General features: G+C 47.6%; 1 protein-coding gene across 1 annotated transcript; it reads left to right on the forward strand.

Annotated features, from left to right (window-relative positions):
- The first annotated feature begins 300 nt into the window (after positions 1-300).
- LOC135902438 (cuticle protein 64-like) lies at positions 301-2,019 on the forward strand. Its single transcript, XM_065432498.2, has 3 exons — positions 301-459; positions 867-1,496; positions 1,880-2,019. The coding sequence occupies exons 1-2, from the start codon at positions 451-453 to the stop codon at positions 1,470-1,472; spliced, it is 615 nt and encodes a 204-aa protein (XP_065288570.2). The 5' UTR covers positions 301-450; the 3' UTR covers positions 1,473-1,496; positions 1,880-2,019.
- The last annotated feature ends 13,346 nt before the right edge of the window (positions 2,020-15,365 follow it).

Genomic DNA, 15,365 nt, shown 5'->3' on the forward strand with positions numbered 1-15,365 from the left:
AAGTCTACAGAGCCTGTCAGCGCAGCGCGCACTCTGCTCGGAGAGAGAGAGAGTGTGTGTGTTTGTGAGCGAGCTTTCGGGGAGGGAGGAAGGGCGCTTACGCTGGCGCGGCTGCGGCGCCCGACGGCACGCCGCTGGCCGCCGCAGCGTCCGGCGAGGGCCGAGCGGCGGCGAAAGGGGCGCCGCATTGTCCGAGGACCTCCGCCTTCTCCCTGAACCAGATTCGCCGCCCATTCCACACACGCCCCGGCATCCGATAGCGGCCCGATAAACGGAAAGCGTGTTGCGTCGACGCACGCGGCCGGCCCCACCTCCTCCTCGCGTCCCCGGTGGCGGCAAGAGCGCGGAAGGTGAAACGAGAAGCGGCCACTCGGGCCCGAGGTATAAAAGCCTGACCAGGAGCAGAGGAGAGTCAGTCTGGACATCAGCTCCACCGAGACCACACACACCATGAACGCTGTGAGTATTCACGCACTACCTCGGCTACGCAGCACCGTCTGTGACTGGATAGGACCAACTCTTCGAGGAAACGTACCGGACAGTTCCATCGCACGCCGTAGGGCTGTCCGCGCCCCTTGTGACAGGTGCCTCGGCAGAACCACCGGACTAAATTGCTACGAGACAACGGCAGAACAGAGAGGAAGGAACCCCTTATATGCCGCGCGCAGTTGGAAGAGTATAGCTTGAGGAAGTGTAGTTTCTGAGCTTACAGAAGGTGTTAAGTTCAACAAAAGCTTTATCTGTAGATGAGTGATATTCTTTGAGCGAGTGCAGCTGAACTATAGACTACCGACACGAGCTAGCTTATAGGCTTCCCTAGCGTGAGCATGCCACCTTCTCCTTACACTCCGTCTTTCTTCACGCAGTTCGCCGCCCTCCTTGTTCTGGCTCTTGCCTACTCCGCCAACGCCGGCGGCTACGGCCTCGGCTACGGCGGCTATGGTGGCTACGGCCTCGGCTACGGCCACGGCTACGGCCACGGTGGCTATGGAGGCTATGGCCTCGGCCACGCTGTCGTTGCTGCCCCCGCCGTTGTCGCTGCCCCCGCCGTCGCCAAGGTTGCCGTCGCTGCCCCCGTGGCTAAGGTGGCCGCCGTCGGCCACGCCGCCCGCTCCTACACCTACCGCAGCGACCACTTCGGCCCCGCTGTTGCTGTGACCCGCGCCGTCGCTGCTCCCGCCGTCGCCGTCGGACACGGATACGGCTACGGACACGGAGGATACGGTCTCGGCCTCGGCTACGGAGGCTACGGCTATGGCGGCTATGGCTACGGAGGTCTCGGCTACGGACACGGTGCCGCCGTCGTCGCTGCTCCCGCTGTTGCCAAGGTTGCTGTCGCCCCCGTCGCTGTCGCCGCCGCCCCCGTCGCTGTTGGCGTCGGATACGGTCTCGGACACGGATACGGCTATGGCGGCCACGGCTATGGCGCCTATGGCGGCTATGGCGGCTACGGCTACGGTGGAAAGTACTAAGGTCAAATCATCCCCTCGTCTCAGGTACGTGGTCACTAGGAATGCAAAAAGCAAACGCTTCTAGTTCACTGGAAGGAAACCTTTTTAGACATACGCAGATAAAGGCGCTTACTTCGAAGATGCCAGCTTCTACGCATGCCCAGCGTTTAGTTTTGTTTGAGCGGTGCACAGGCGTTTTACTCTGTAATGATTAAGACAAAGACTCGCTGTGCAATTAAGACCGCCATAAGGATGAGGTACTGCGAAATCTGCTGGATTAAGTATCGCTGCCACAATTCCTCCAGTACTTGGAATGCCATACTTAAATATATAAAGTAACAACGGAACTAACCTATAGTAACAGTACACTGAGCATTTGTAAGCACAATGGCTAACTGTGTGGTCTCTCTTTTCATCTCATCCAACAGCACACCTGAGCTCCTGGGCGGTGGGGCATGAGTGTCCAGATGCAACTTCACCGGCGGGTCGCCATCCTTTCACCAACCAGGGCCCATTTCGCTCTCCCCTCTATCTTTATAGGAAGAATAAATTATTTTACGTTTGTTTATTCATGGCTCACAATACTTGTCTCTTTCGTCCATCAACTGCCTCTACGTCCCGCAGACTTTTGCCAAATCTGCACCATTTTCACTGAACTGTTGAGCTCACACGACCGACGCGGCAAAGGAAGATAGAGAACTCAGTGGGAAAGTAAATAAGGCGACTGAAACAGTGTGTCTAGAACGCCGGGGATGATGTTCGGGCTCAGCAATCTACAGAGGTAACGAGCAACGCATTCTTGCACTGGATAAGCTAGGTCGCTAACGTTAGAGCAGAGGTCATATATTGCGCAGAAAATTACTGAAAATTTTCCTTAGAGAAACTTTCGAGACTAAGGGGGAAATAGAGAAAGAAGTCATTTGGAGAAAAAATCACTGGCATCTGCTTACACAGTCATGCTTCCTGAAAACACATTTAATGATTTATCGCACTGACTTTTAGCAATATGTCATCCTTTTCAGTGCGCAAGCTTAAAGTGAGCTTTGTCGTAAAGACCTAGCTTTACCTACGGAAACTTTCCGCTGTCTGCGTCTTGAATTCGTTCGCATCTATTCACACCTATTTTCCATCTCGGTGTGTATGTGTGTCTTCATATAAGACAACAATAATCATGGCGCCAGAAGAGCATTGGCGCCATGATTAGCCCATCGTTATGGGCTGTGGAAGCGTTTGGCCCCTTCACTGCCATATTTGGTTGAACAAATACTCAATTCACGTTTTTCCTTTTTTTTTATCTGAGACAGTAAGTGATGAAGCATTGAGAAACATAGTAAAAGAAAATAAAGTAAAAAGCCGTTGCTAAGGCGATATGTAAATGCATTTACGGTAATTCCGGCCTCCAGTTACTGCATAGCTATAGTATACAGGCGTCCTGCCATATGTGGACATTGGGGCATGACTTCTCAGTGCGCCTTACGCGTCACGTTATCGGGACACCGCATAGAGATGAGAGAAGGTGAAATGATAGGATACACCAAATATTTGGAATTGAACCACCGAACCTTAGAACCAGACAAGGAAAGTTCCACAGCTCGGAGGGTTCCCAGCTATATCATGAGCTTCGTTGAAGCCACGCGCGAGAAATGCCGCGAAAAAAACGGTGGCATCCAGTCTAACAACATCACGGGCACGCCCTGTAACAGTGACTCGATACGTCTGTGAAAAGCCGCACCTACGGTGGATAAATTACACCGCACGCCACCGCAAGGTCATGTTCTATAACCTCGTGCAAGAGCCAGGGAAACGCGGGCCCACTTCCAACATCAGCAAGGCGACGACGACCGCTTGGAGGTCCCACCTGTACATGCGAAAGCCTATTCGCAGCGCGCATTTTCAGCAGAAGGTTGGAACACCACAACCGACAGCGGCTGGTGATTTCGACGACTTTCGTCATCACAGCCTGCAAGTCTCTCTGCTAGCGCGATCCAGTAACGCACACAGAGAAAGAATTATGCAGACAGCACACGTTGGAATGTGTGTGAAACGAAGTTTGGCGAAGCAGTAAAACAAATGCTATGCAATGAGCGGCGATGCATACATTGCGTTCATTTTCATTCTGTGCGCTTGCAACGTTTATGTTTATCCAACTCCAAGACCACAACTTCTATCTCATGCAGTTTGTATTCTTATGCATTTCACCGCTTACAAGGTATGCCTAAATGCAAAGACCAAACGGCTGGGGGATGCACAGTGTGAGGCGTCTAGGCAGCGATGTGACGAAGACGAAGGCGATGTATAACGCATCTCGATGGGTATATGGCGATAACCGTTGCACATACAGATGTACGACACAAATCTACCTACTTATAAGGATCCTGTACATCTCTCTCTCTCTCTCTCTCTCTCTCTCTCTCTCTCTCTCTCTCTCTCTCTCTCTCTCTCTCTCTCTCTATCCCAGCGGCACATGCCCATTTTGGAAGATTGACCAAGAATGGGCACACCTAGTAGCCCTTGCCGAATGGATGATTCAAAGAAAATGAAGATTCTGAATATGAATAGCTATTCCGTTAAGAGGTTCGTGTGCCTTAGAGGTGACGATGAGCCGGCATAAAACGTTCAAGTCTTCAGGATTGATGTAGGAACTTATTTTAACGCGATTAGCATTCTTACGATGCTTCGCACACTTTCCTGGTTGTTTCTGTATACGTCTCTAAACGTTTTTCCGCCCACTATGGTTACTTGGTGGTCCTTGGCATAGCGGGGGGAGCATACCCGGTACGGGGCGGACTTGAACCAGTGTCACATATACTCAGACAGTACTGTCTGACTATACATTCAGCACACGCGTGGACTCCACGGTGTCGCCGATAGATGGCGTAGCGTGTTCAGAGGCAGCTGCGAGTGAAAGAGGAGCCCGGCTGCTTACACGCCTCACACATGACGCGTTTTGTCGGTGGCAGCACGGTGTGTCGCGACATCGCTTCAGCGTTAATCCAATTAACCTCGACATTGATCGTGAGATGGGTTCAGCGCGAGTCGCTATGAAGGCATTGCTGCGTTATTTAAAAGACACCGGACTTTATGACAAATTGTGACTTGTGACTGTACACTGTGCATGTGACCAAGGATGGGACATTGACACTATGTAGCACTAGGAACGCCTTCGCAGACTGCGTGACAGTGCCCATAGAAAAAGCTTTGCATTGTCTGTTTTTTTTTATTCTTTGATTTTTCTCTCTCTCACCTATCGCATCCCTTCAGCACCCCCCTCCCCCCCGCTCCCGGTAAAGGGTTGCCAATAGAAGCTAATGTCTGGTTAACCTCCCTGTCTTGCCTTTTGCCTTTCTCTCTCTCTCTCTCATTGCAGGAATTTTTTTCTTATTACGCTGAACGGATGCGTACTTAGTCTCACTACTTTGTCAGTGTGCAGGGTTTATTGGCACTTTTGCTGACACTTGCATTCGTGCATACATGTACAAATATAATCGCTGAGATACCGACCGACTTAGCAGCAAACAACAACACCCAGCCGTCAGCAGACAGCAGCAGCAGCTACGCCAAACACAAGAAAGTAGATAAAGAAAGGTTCGCTTTAGCAAGCACTGCATGCGAGCTGTTTGCTTTGATATCCACTATAGCAAAATAGGAAACACAGCCGCCACGGTGTTGCACCGGGTATGGCGTTCCGCTACTAAGAACGAGGTCCTTGGTTTCGATTCCCGGCCGCATTATTGGGCGGGGGTGGGGGGAGGGGGGAAGAAATGCAATAAAAAAAAACGTTCGTGTACTTAGATTCAGGTACACGTTAGCAAAACTCAGGTGGATAAAATTAATCCGAAGCCCTCCACTACGGCGTCTGTCATATACCCACAGTGTCGCTGTAAGACGTTGAACCCCACGAATCAATCAGAAATAGGAACCACGGACAGAAGAAAGAGAGAGAGAAGGCATAAGGGAAAGGCAGGGAGGCTAACCAGGCTGAGTCCGGTAGGCTACCCTGCACTAAGGAAGGGGGGGAGGGGATTGAAAGAGGAGAAGGAAGAAAGAAGTTCACAGTTAACACGGACAGAAAGGTCACAAACCAGCGGAGAAAACCAGGATGAAACTATACACGGCCCTCTATCTGTGTTGTGTTGGGGTGGGGGGGAGGGGGAAGGAAGTAATGATTCTACTCACAGAGCTGATGTGCAACAACCACGTGCGCAGTGGATGCGGTGTGTAAGGGCTAACGCTTATATTAATCATCGACTCACGCAACTCGTCCACGTCTTCGCTACCGAGAACAATACGGGAGCTCCCTGTAATAACAGCTGTCGAACACGCTGCCAGCTTTTCCAATACATTTGTCGGCGATATGCTTAGTGTTTTCTCAAACCAAGGAATCAAAGTCCCACCTTGTTGCATCATGTCATAGACGCTTTCCTTTCTCAGCAGTCACCTGTGCCGTTCAGGAATAGAGAGCACGCGCCACACGTGATCACCAAAAGCGCGTCGTGAAGCCGCGACGTTGTTTTAAAACCTCTTCACTGTCAGTGAAAACGGAGCATCAATGTCGATAAAAAAACCTGAAAATAAAGAAGAATCGTGCTTCATAGGAAGAAGAACGAAAGTTCTTACTCGGCGGGCGCCTAATGGAGATCATACTGAAGCGAATATATATTCCTCGCCAAGAAAAATTCCATATCCTACGCGCTGAGGAAATCGGTTAGAGAAAAGCCTTCATTGGTGTTTGCGAAAAACGTTGTTCTCATTTACGGCAATTTGGAAGTGTAGTATATACCGAGTGTCCCACCTAACTTGAGTCCACCATTAAAAATATGCGAGTGCCACGTAGCTCGACAGAACCAAGGTAATCTTGTTTGCCGTCACTTGGATATTGTCAAATTATTGTTTGCATTCCATCGAATTAAACAATTAGCCTTAATTAATTATCCAACTTCTCAAATATTAGAACTAGATGAAAAGTGTCAAAGAGAAAATTACAGAGGAACACGAAAAACTCCCGATACCGCTTTCTGTTGCTCAATACGCGCGACATAAAAGTGTTTTTCCAAGCATGAGAGAAGCCCGCGAATATGCACAGTGCATCTATCGGCAAGTCGCACGCGCCAATGTTTTGGGTATTCTTCCATTCTCGGAAAACACTTTTATGTAGCATGTATTAAGCAACAGAAAGCTGTATCAGGAGTTTTTCGTGTTGCTCTACAATTTTCTCACTGACGCTTTTCTTCTAATTATAATATTTGAGAAGTGGATTTATTAATTAGGACTAATTATGTGGCTATACGGAATGCACAAAAATAATCTGAGCATCTCCAAGCGATGGCAAAAAACATTACCTTGGCTCTGTCCAGCTACGTTGCATTTGCATATCTCTAAAGTAAGAGGTGCAGCGGTGGCGTAGAGGTAGAACACCCGCCTTGCGTGCAAGAGGTCCGTGGTTCGAATCCCGGTGCCGGCAATTTTCCACCGGATTAAAAAAAAATTGCACAATCAGGCCTGGAGTGTAGCCTGATCCCGGTGACCAGAACCGGTAACGCACTCCCTCACCAGAGCAGGATTGGCCACCCTGGTGCAGTATTTGGCCACAACCTCCTATATGAAAACAGCAATCGAAGTACGGCTCAAGTCAAGTGGGTCACTGTATATACACTACCAAGTTAGACAAGCCTTCACCGGTAATCGCCTCGCTCAACATAAACTTGGGGCGCTAGATAGAACATGTGTATCCCACGCTCGACGACAAAGAAATGATGAATGACAACGAAGTAATGACGATGATGAAATGACGACGGTGCGACAACATCGGGATGCGATGTTGTCAATGCGATCATGACATGGAATGCGACAATGCGATCATGACATTGGAATGAGTACGAGGGCATAACGACACTTCGAAGTATTCATTTCAAGGAAGTGTTAATTTAATACAACAAAATGACGACATTTAAACGACCCTGGTGGTACGACGACGACTGTATGACGAAAACGCAGTGAAGACAATGGTATGACGATTCTGGAATGATGACGATGGTATGAGGACGACGGCGTGACCACAACGTCATGATGACAATTCGATGTCGACGATGGCGACATCGTCGACATCGACAATAATCAGATGACAATAATCAGATGACGAAGCTGGAATGACTATGATATGCAACGACCCCGAAGGCCTCACCATGAATGAATGACCGCGAAGGCATGACGACTGTATGACGACGATGGCATGACGAAGAAACATGATGACGATGGAATTACAACGACTACGGCAAGGTACGCGACCGGGATAGATGGTGTTGATCCAAGATGTTTGACGGTACGAACTTGGACAATGGACGACGAAAGAGGCAACACACGGAGGTATGCACTTCTCTCCGTTTGTCGACTCTTTCGCCGTCATTTGTCCAAGTTCGCGTTGTCAAACATCATGACTATGGCGGCGCGATGAAGACGGTATGACAATGACAAAAGGACGAGGACTGCAAGAGCGTGACGACGACGGGGCATGATTACGTGCGCACGTGCGTGTCTGTGTGTGTGTGTCTGCGTACGTGTGCGCGTGCGTGTGTGCGCGTATGTGCGTGTTTGTGTGTGTGTGGCGACGGCAAGGACTTCAGAACACACTGTGGTCGGTGTGACTCATCATCATAGTCAAAAGCATGTGAAGAAAATATTTTCATATTACCATAATTCATAACGAAAAACTGAGCTTGCACAAGTAATGCCTCCGCGCCTTTATCAGAAAAGAAATTGACATTTTGGATATGGCTTCACTGGATTCGGCCCAATTTTTCAATGTCTACTGCAGTAGTCGCGCACCCTTTCAGTGAGCTTGCGCACCTTTGTGTTTTTCGCTATAACAGTAGCACGTTTCCACATGCTACTGTTATTTGGCAGGTCGCATAAAAATGCATTACTGCCTAAAATAGGTCCTGAGCTGCGAGTTCCGCGTTCGTGCCATCGCTTCTCTTTCGTTTTTGTCCATGGCACTCCCTGCACTCTGTCATGTCATTGTTTCCCTACTGTTTGAGAATAGCGTAGATTATAGACAACCTCAACGAATATTAATCACTTTTACCACTTTCTCAACTCACCATGAATTTGCACTGATGAAGCTCAACATGAATTTGCACTGATGTAGTATAAAGAAGTATAAGCCTACACTTCAAATAAAAGATAGACGACCATTTATTTTGAGAGAGAGGCGTACACGCGAACGCGTGAAAACGGGGCCGAGGACGTAGGATCCTTGGGGTCTTAGGTCGAATAAAGAGCAAAGGCTGCTTCGTCCAATCGAAGTGCTCAACGAACGGAGCCACATGATATAGACTTCACTCGGAGAGGCGATGGTCTTGCGCTATTGCCGCAGAACGGACAACCGTTAGCGGTCATCTAAAGCCCGGAGCCGCTGTGCTGACAAATGATTAAAGCGTGACGGCGTGTACACCAGAACGTTAACTAAAAGAAATGAACAGTGAGATGGCGCTAACCCCGTGGTTTCTGGCACGGCTGTATGGCACCGCTGTCCCTCCCGTCCTGATTGCAACGCCGTCCGAGAAATAGTAATGGCTTTTCCATGGCTTGGGTCGCTCCGAACAATGACGGCGATGAAAAACAAAGTCCTCGGCTTTCATTAGCGTTCACCAGGAGGGCTGTCCACATCAGCACGTCGCCGACGAGTGTACGACGCAACGGCCATGTGTGATGAATCGGCGCGCCGTCTAAGAGGCGATGAGCTTGCTCTGCAGTCAAACGCGCGGGACAAAAGAAACAATTAATAGTCTGCACTCTTGCAACGGTAAATTCCACGAGGGCAGTGAGCAACGCCACAGTTGCCAACGGCAGTGTTGCGTCCGGCAGGCCTGAGGATGATGACACCCCTCGGAGAGTACCATGGCCGTCTCAATGTCCATGACATTGTGGCACTTCGCGGAGTCGCTGAACGTCAGACATCGTGACGGGTATGCCTCGCGAAAGACCTCCACGGATCAATAAAACAAGTCCAAGCAACGCGTTGCATTCCACTATTTCCAGAGACCCTTGCGTCTTTCACTAAATTTCAGGAGACGTATCATACTGGACAAACCTTAAGAGACAGTCTTATTCTCTCACCGTCATGCAATGCCTGTTTCAGCAAATATTTCAAGTATATTAGATACGTCATGATGGTGTTGCTACAGGTGGTGTTAACCTAGTAGTGAGTGCCGGTAGTTGTGCCTCTTGAGTAGAGGTAAGTATAATATATATTTTTCGACGAAACATTCACAATTATTAATATACCCGGATTTTCATTTTGACTGCAGCACTGAAGGGGCGCGATCACAAGAGAGGAGCACGCCAGGTTGGGCGAACGGTCACTAGCGATCGACAACTTTATTGAGAAGAACTAATGAATACAAAACACGCCTAAGAAAAATTGCACCCTTAAGGGTGTTTTTACGCCTAAAACTCTTTCCTTAACATCCACAAAAAAGGGTCCTAGAGCGAACTAATATGCCCACATGAATGGGCGACTTTTTTTTAATTCTACACTTTTCCGCAATGTCTATTTTGTCGAAATGAGCTCTATGTTTTCTTTTTACAGCCATATATTTTATTCTGTCCCTGCCCTAGTATTTAGGATTTCCACCGAATTAAGCAATCCCGAAGTGCTTTCCGATACCTTTTAAGAACATTAGGCGAAGAAAATAAAGCCGGGATTAGAACTGTGCACCTACAGACTAACAGTCGGAAATGACTACTCTGACGCGTCTATATCAATTAATACACCACCTAGACCTTTCACTGCTATCTCCAGCTGCTATAATAGGCTGACACCACGCTCTTCAGTTTTATCACGTCTATAAACCAGCACCAAGGTCAAACAGCAGTAAAATCTGAAAGGCAGGAAGCGGAGAGAGGAGGACAAAATAATTGTGTGTCCCCACTTGGCGACCGGGGCGCGCCATCCAAGCAACAAAGGCCGTGTTATTATCTGTAGTAGACTGATCCGCACTATGTACCTGTGGATGTTTAGCCCAAATGGTACTGCATGAAACAGTGTAATACTTGCTGCGCGAAACATTGCACCGGTGCCGCTGCTACACCAGAAAGAACATGCGCCCGAAGAATTACGATTGGCTCACGCGCTATGATTCGCTGCCGCTTGGCAGCTGATCTATAAGGCAGCACAAATCTTAAGCAATTTGAACGAAGGCAGCGTTAAAAACCGAAAGGCAGCGTCGGAAACATGAGAAACAGCTCTGCCTTTCCACTTCACTACTGCGAATGCCACATACATGAAGTAGCAGGATGACTCCATAGCCTACTGCACCATATGACGGGCTCGAACAATGACTTGGTGTAAACCACTGAGTAATAAACCCGTGTGGCTTTTTACATGCTCATAATGTTAAACTTGCTCATAACTGAGTAAGGTTCATAATGATGAATTTGCTCATGATGTTGAATTCCCTGTTCAGATTAATGAAAGCGGGCACTATGGGTGTTCTGCTAATGAATAAATCTATCCTTGAAATTTTCAGTAACAGTAAGGGTGCGAGAAGGGCATATTTATTTAAAGAGCACACATTTAGTTAAAGCTTGCCCTGAGCACACGCCTTTTGTGGAATACGTGGTTACTTCGTTACCGATTGTTTAGGTCTAGACCTCTCTCTCTCTCTCTCTCTCTCTCTCTCTCTCTCTCTAGTTCACTGGTTGAAAAAAGCAACACGGTTCAGGCCAGCAAGTTTCTGCAACCTGTTTAAAGGCCACGGTTCAGTTAATCATTTATTCGATTGGCTAATGAAGTATGCTTCACGTTTTGTGCAACATCGCACGGGCTCTAGCTATGGTAAGTTTTTTTTTTAATTTTTATTTTGTTCTGCATCATCCTCCTGAACTTTTACGCAGCACCTCGAACTTCGCCCTTCCATTCCCGCAAAACTGAATAAATGATCAGTCCTACGCTTCGTGTCGACCTCTCAACTTAGCCTTCATGATGCTCTCCTTTCTTCGCTTGTCTATCTGTCGGTCCACCTGCTACATACATCTTGGCACTGTGCGAACATATTTTCACGGGTCCCTTTGTAAATCATTCACTCGCATTTGACCCTTCTTTGAATGCAAGGACCCGACACATATTTTCAACAGCTATAGTGTGAGCAGTCCATAGCAACGTGTACTCGTAACACGAACATGAAATAAATATCTTGGACAGTTTTCTTTTTTAGTTCACGCTAATATGTATTTTCCGTGTCTGAAGCAGCTAGCTAAATAAGTTTTTTTTTTTAATAAATACAATGCAATGTTAACAATCCTCGCAGCAAGAGCTCTCTCTACATTACCATGAGCACGTCATTCGTTCAGCCAGTGTCCGTTGAACATATATAGTTCCTACCAGGCTGATCCGCGTGCTGTTGGAAAGAAGGTACCAGAATGTAATGAACTGTCCGATGAACGATGGCGCGCCATAAGCCGCTTCGCATGCGTAAGTAATATATGTGTAAGTGACTCGTGAGAACCTCATCTTTTTTTCCATACCTTAGACGTAGGCAAAAACGAACACGTCTTCAACGTTCCCTGACCTCGGGCTGGTGTCCCCGACCCACTTTGAACAGAGAAGAGCGCCATGTAAGGACAGCGCAGGCTTAGCGAAGTAGTAGCCGTAAAATGCAGAATTCGACAGAGGAGCTCATTAGCACGCTCCTGCGCCTGGGCGTCTCAAGCGTGCCATGTAAAGATGTCTGGCGCTGTTGTTGTTATTTCCCAGTGAATTATCATTTACTTGCACCCTTCGTGTTATAAGCTCCTACGTTATAGCATACCAACGTTACATTACCTATGCAGTAGCTGCACCTTGAAACCGAAAAAGGCGGAATGGTGTTCAAACGCGCGATTAGTTTCTCAGTAAAATGCATCTCAGTGTATCTGATTAAACTACCAGAACTACCGTATACGACCGTATATTACAGGCCGTTAATCTAACGAAGGGGGAATGTGTGCGGCTTACTTACGCTATATGTTGTTGCTGTTCCAATGTGCAGTGTTTCTGCCAGAGAAAGGCCCGCTATCTCCAAATGTGAACAGCGATCGAATCCCGGCCGCAGCGGTAGCATTTCGATGGAGGCGCAATGCGAAAACACCCGTGTACTTAGACTTAGGTGCGCGTTAAAGAACCCGGTGGTCCGAATTCCCAGAGCCCCCGACAACGGCGTCTCTCATAATCAGATCGTGGTTTTGGCACGTAAAACTTCAAAAAATATATTTTTAAAGTGAACAGCACGTGTACAGGCTCTCATGTAAGGTGCCGGCCGAAACACTTCATAAATATGGCTATAATGAAATGTGTAGAAATTTGTTTTATTCAAACTTCGTGTTATTCGCTTATGATATGATCTGACGGAGACTAACCCTCATTTCTGGGAACAGTCCATTGTTAGTCGAAATGAAGCTTCGGGTTATCATGCAGCGTTCCTTCCAACGAACTCAAGAACGGTAGATCTGAGCCCCTTCCGGGTTTGTTGACTATCGTATTTATGCTCGCTTGGTGTCCCTCCGCCACATCACAAAACTACCTACTTCCCACAACCTCCAAAGCTGCTTCATGTAGGTGCTTGGAGGTTGTCTAAGTGTTTCATAAATTAACACCCCTCGCAAAGCATTTAAACGTAGCAATAAAGAACACTAGTGCACGCGTATTGATTTAATACCACTAACGCCCTTAGCTCGAAGCTGGCTTCTATGAGTCGTACTATAAGCACATCGACGTATAGAAAAAGTGATTCTAAATTGGATGCGTTTTATCAATTCTCATCAAAAAGGCACTAAAGGCGACTCCAACTTAATCCTACCAAAAAAGCGATGTAAAACGATAACGAAGGTGCGTGTACAGTTTGAGGCTCTGCGAGTATACCAAAAAGCATAGAACCACCTCCGCGGTTGTGGCGCAAGCGCTTTATTAGAACATGGGCCACTGGGCCTGTATCAGAGAATCCAGGCCTCGCTGCATGGCGCAAAGCACTTAAGTAAATAAACTACAGAGGGCCTCCGAAACGTAACCCCAGTGCCACATTTAACGAAGCAAGCTGTTTCACAACCTAAGCTGAAGCTATGCATCTGGTTACTATGTCAACAAGGTATAATCACAGATACAAGGGACAGCAAGTAGCCGTACAAGCACGTACGTTGCAATGGCTACGCTGGAGAACCGCTGTCGCTGTTAGCGGTGGCACCGAGGTGCTTGTACGGCCATTTTTAATTTTGCTCGCTTTGTTATCGCAGCCCGTATTACTAAGACAACGAAATCCACTTTGGGAACACGCCAACGTGGTGTGGCTGCTAATGACGATCATCTTCAGCGATATTTAGCTAATTAGAGCGCTTACAAAGAAAAAAGGGGGAAGGGGGAGGGGGGCTGAGCTCTGCCGTTTGGAGAAAAACATAACATACGAGCTTAGGCGAGAAGGCGAGAGAGATAGAAATACGAGGGAAAAAACCGGCCGATTAACCAAAGGAAATGTGCGGGTGACCACCATGTACGGGAAAAAAAGGGGAAGATATATAAGAGCAGGAACTGTTCGCAAACTTAATATGAAGAGCCTGATGGCGTTCAATGTCAGTGCTTTTAAAATGTGGTCCAGGTTGCTGTCGGTCTGAATTATATTCCAAGCCCGCAACTTTCAGAAACGCAACATGATTGACATATTCACTTATTAATAGATTTGATAGACTGGCAACAAGTAAAGTATGTCACCAGCTTCTCCAAAACGTCAAATTACTGCATGAATGAAAGGCAGTAATATGTGAAGTGAAACCTTTCAGCTGTTTAGCATTCCGTTACCAAACGCTGGGTAGTCATTTGCAATCAGAAAAACAAAGAGCCAAGAATATTACACATGTATCACTTTCCGGATTGTCCGAGGTATAGACAGTAGAAAATAGATTTCTAGCGTTCCTAGGCATTTCCACAAGTACTTCACGAGTAATCAATTAGGCCACAAAAGAAAGCGAAAGCCGTGAGGTATCGCACGATTCTCCAATACCACCTCAAAAACATCGGGCGTCCTCCCAGCTAAGTAACCGAGCGGCCGCTGCTTCTTCAGTGAGATATTATTTTCTGTTTTCTTCGAAGAATCAGTGCTGCTTTGAGAGTTCGTGCTGTTTTCCAGAAAGAACAGACATCCTATGGGATACCAATGTGCTAAAGATCACGCACAATGTCGCGTGGTTTTGCTGCACTCTGCTGCGCATCTACGCCTACCACGGCGGTAGGCAGCAAAGAACACCGGCACGAGCCATGTGTCAGACAGCGCGCTCCTAGGCGCATGAGTGCCGCAGAATCGGTGCCGCACTCGGAAGTGCCACAACACGCGCCTAACGTCATTAAGCCGGTGACGCTAGTTTTCAACGCTGCACTACGTTCTAGCGCACCATCAGTGAATATGGCTGAGACATGGGAAAGTGAAGCCAAAAAATCACGGGTTGTAGAAGACAGGACATCCACCTATGAGCTAAGTGAAGATGAAGACATAGACTGTTATGATACGCCGTTCTTCTTGGTATACACACTATAGTGTATAAAAAGAAGCGACCTGAGATAATGCTACTTGTTTTCATGTCTTCAAATGAAGGCCGTAACTTCTGACAAGTGAATCTAAACCACGTTGTGTTAGAAATTGGTTCCGCGGCAAAGGAAAATGTGCAGTCATTCCGCGTAAATAGAGATGGAACTTTCTCTGTCAGGTTTACTTCATTTTCATCGGCAAGACAACTACTGTCTACGAGTGAAGTGGCTCGTAGACAGAAGACATAAAAACTCGTAGACATAAAAAAAAATGAAGAACCCGAAACCACTCTTGTAACACGCGAACGCGTAGCCTGTAACGATGGCGGCAGCTGCCATGCCGAGATAATGGCGCGAGCGGAGAAGCG

This window comes from Dermacentor albipictus, chromosome 1, assembly GCF_038994185.2.
Source record: "Dermacentor albipictus isolate Rhodes 1998 colony chromosome 1, USDA_Dalb.pri_finalv2, whole genome shotgun sequence".
Taxonomy (NCBI): Eukaryota; Metazoa; Arthropoda; class Arachnida; order Ixodida; family Ixodidae; genus Dermacentor; species Dermacentor albipictus.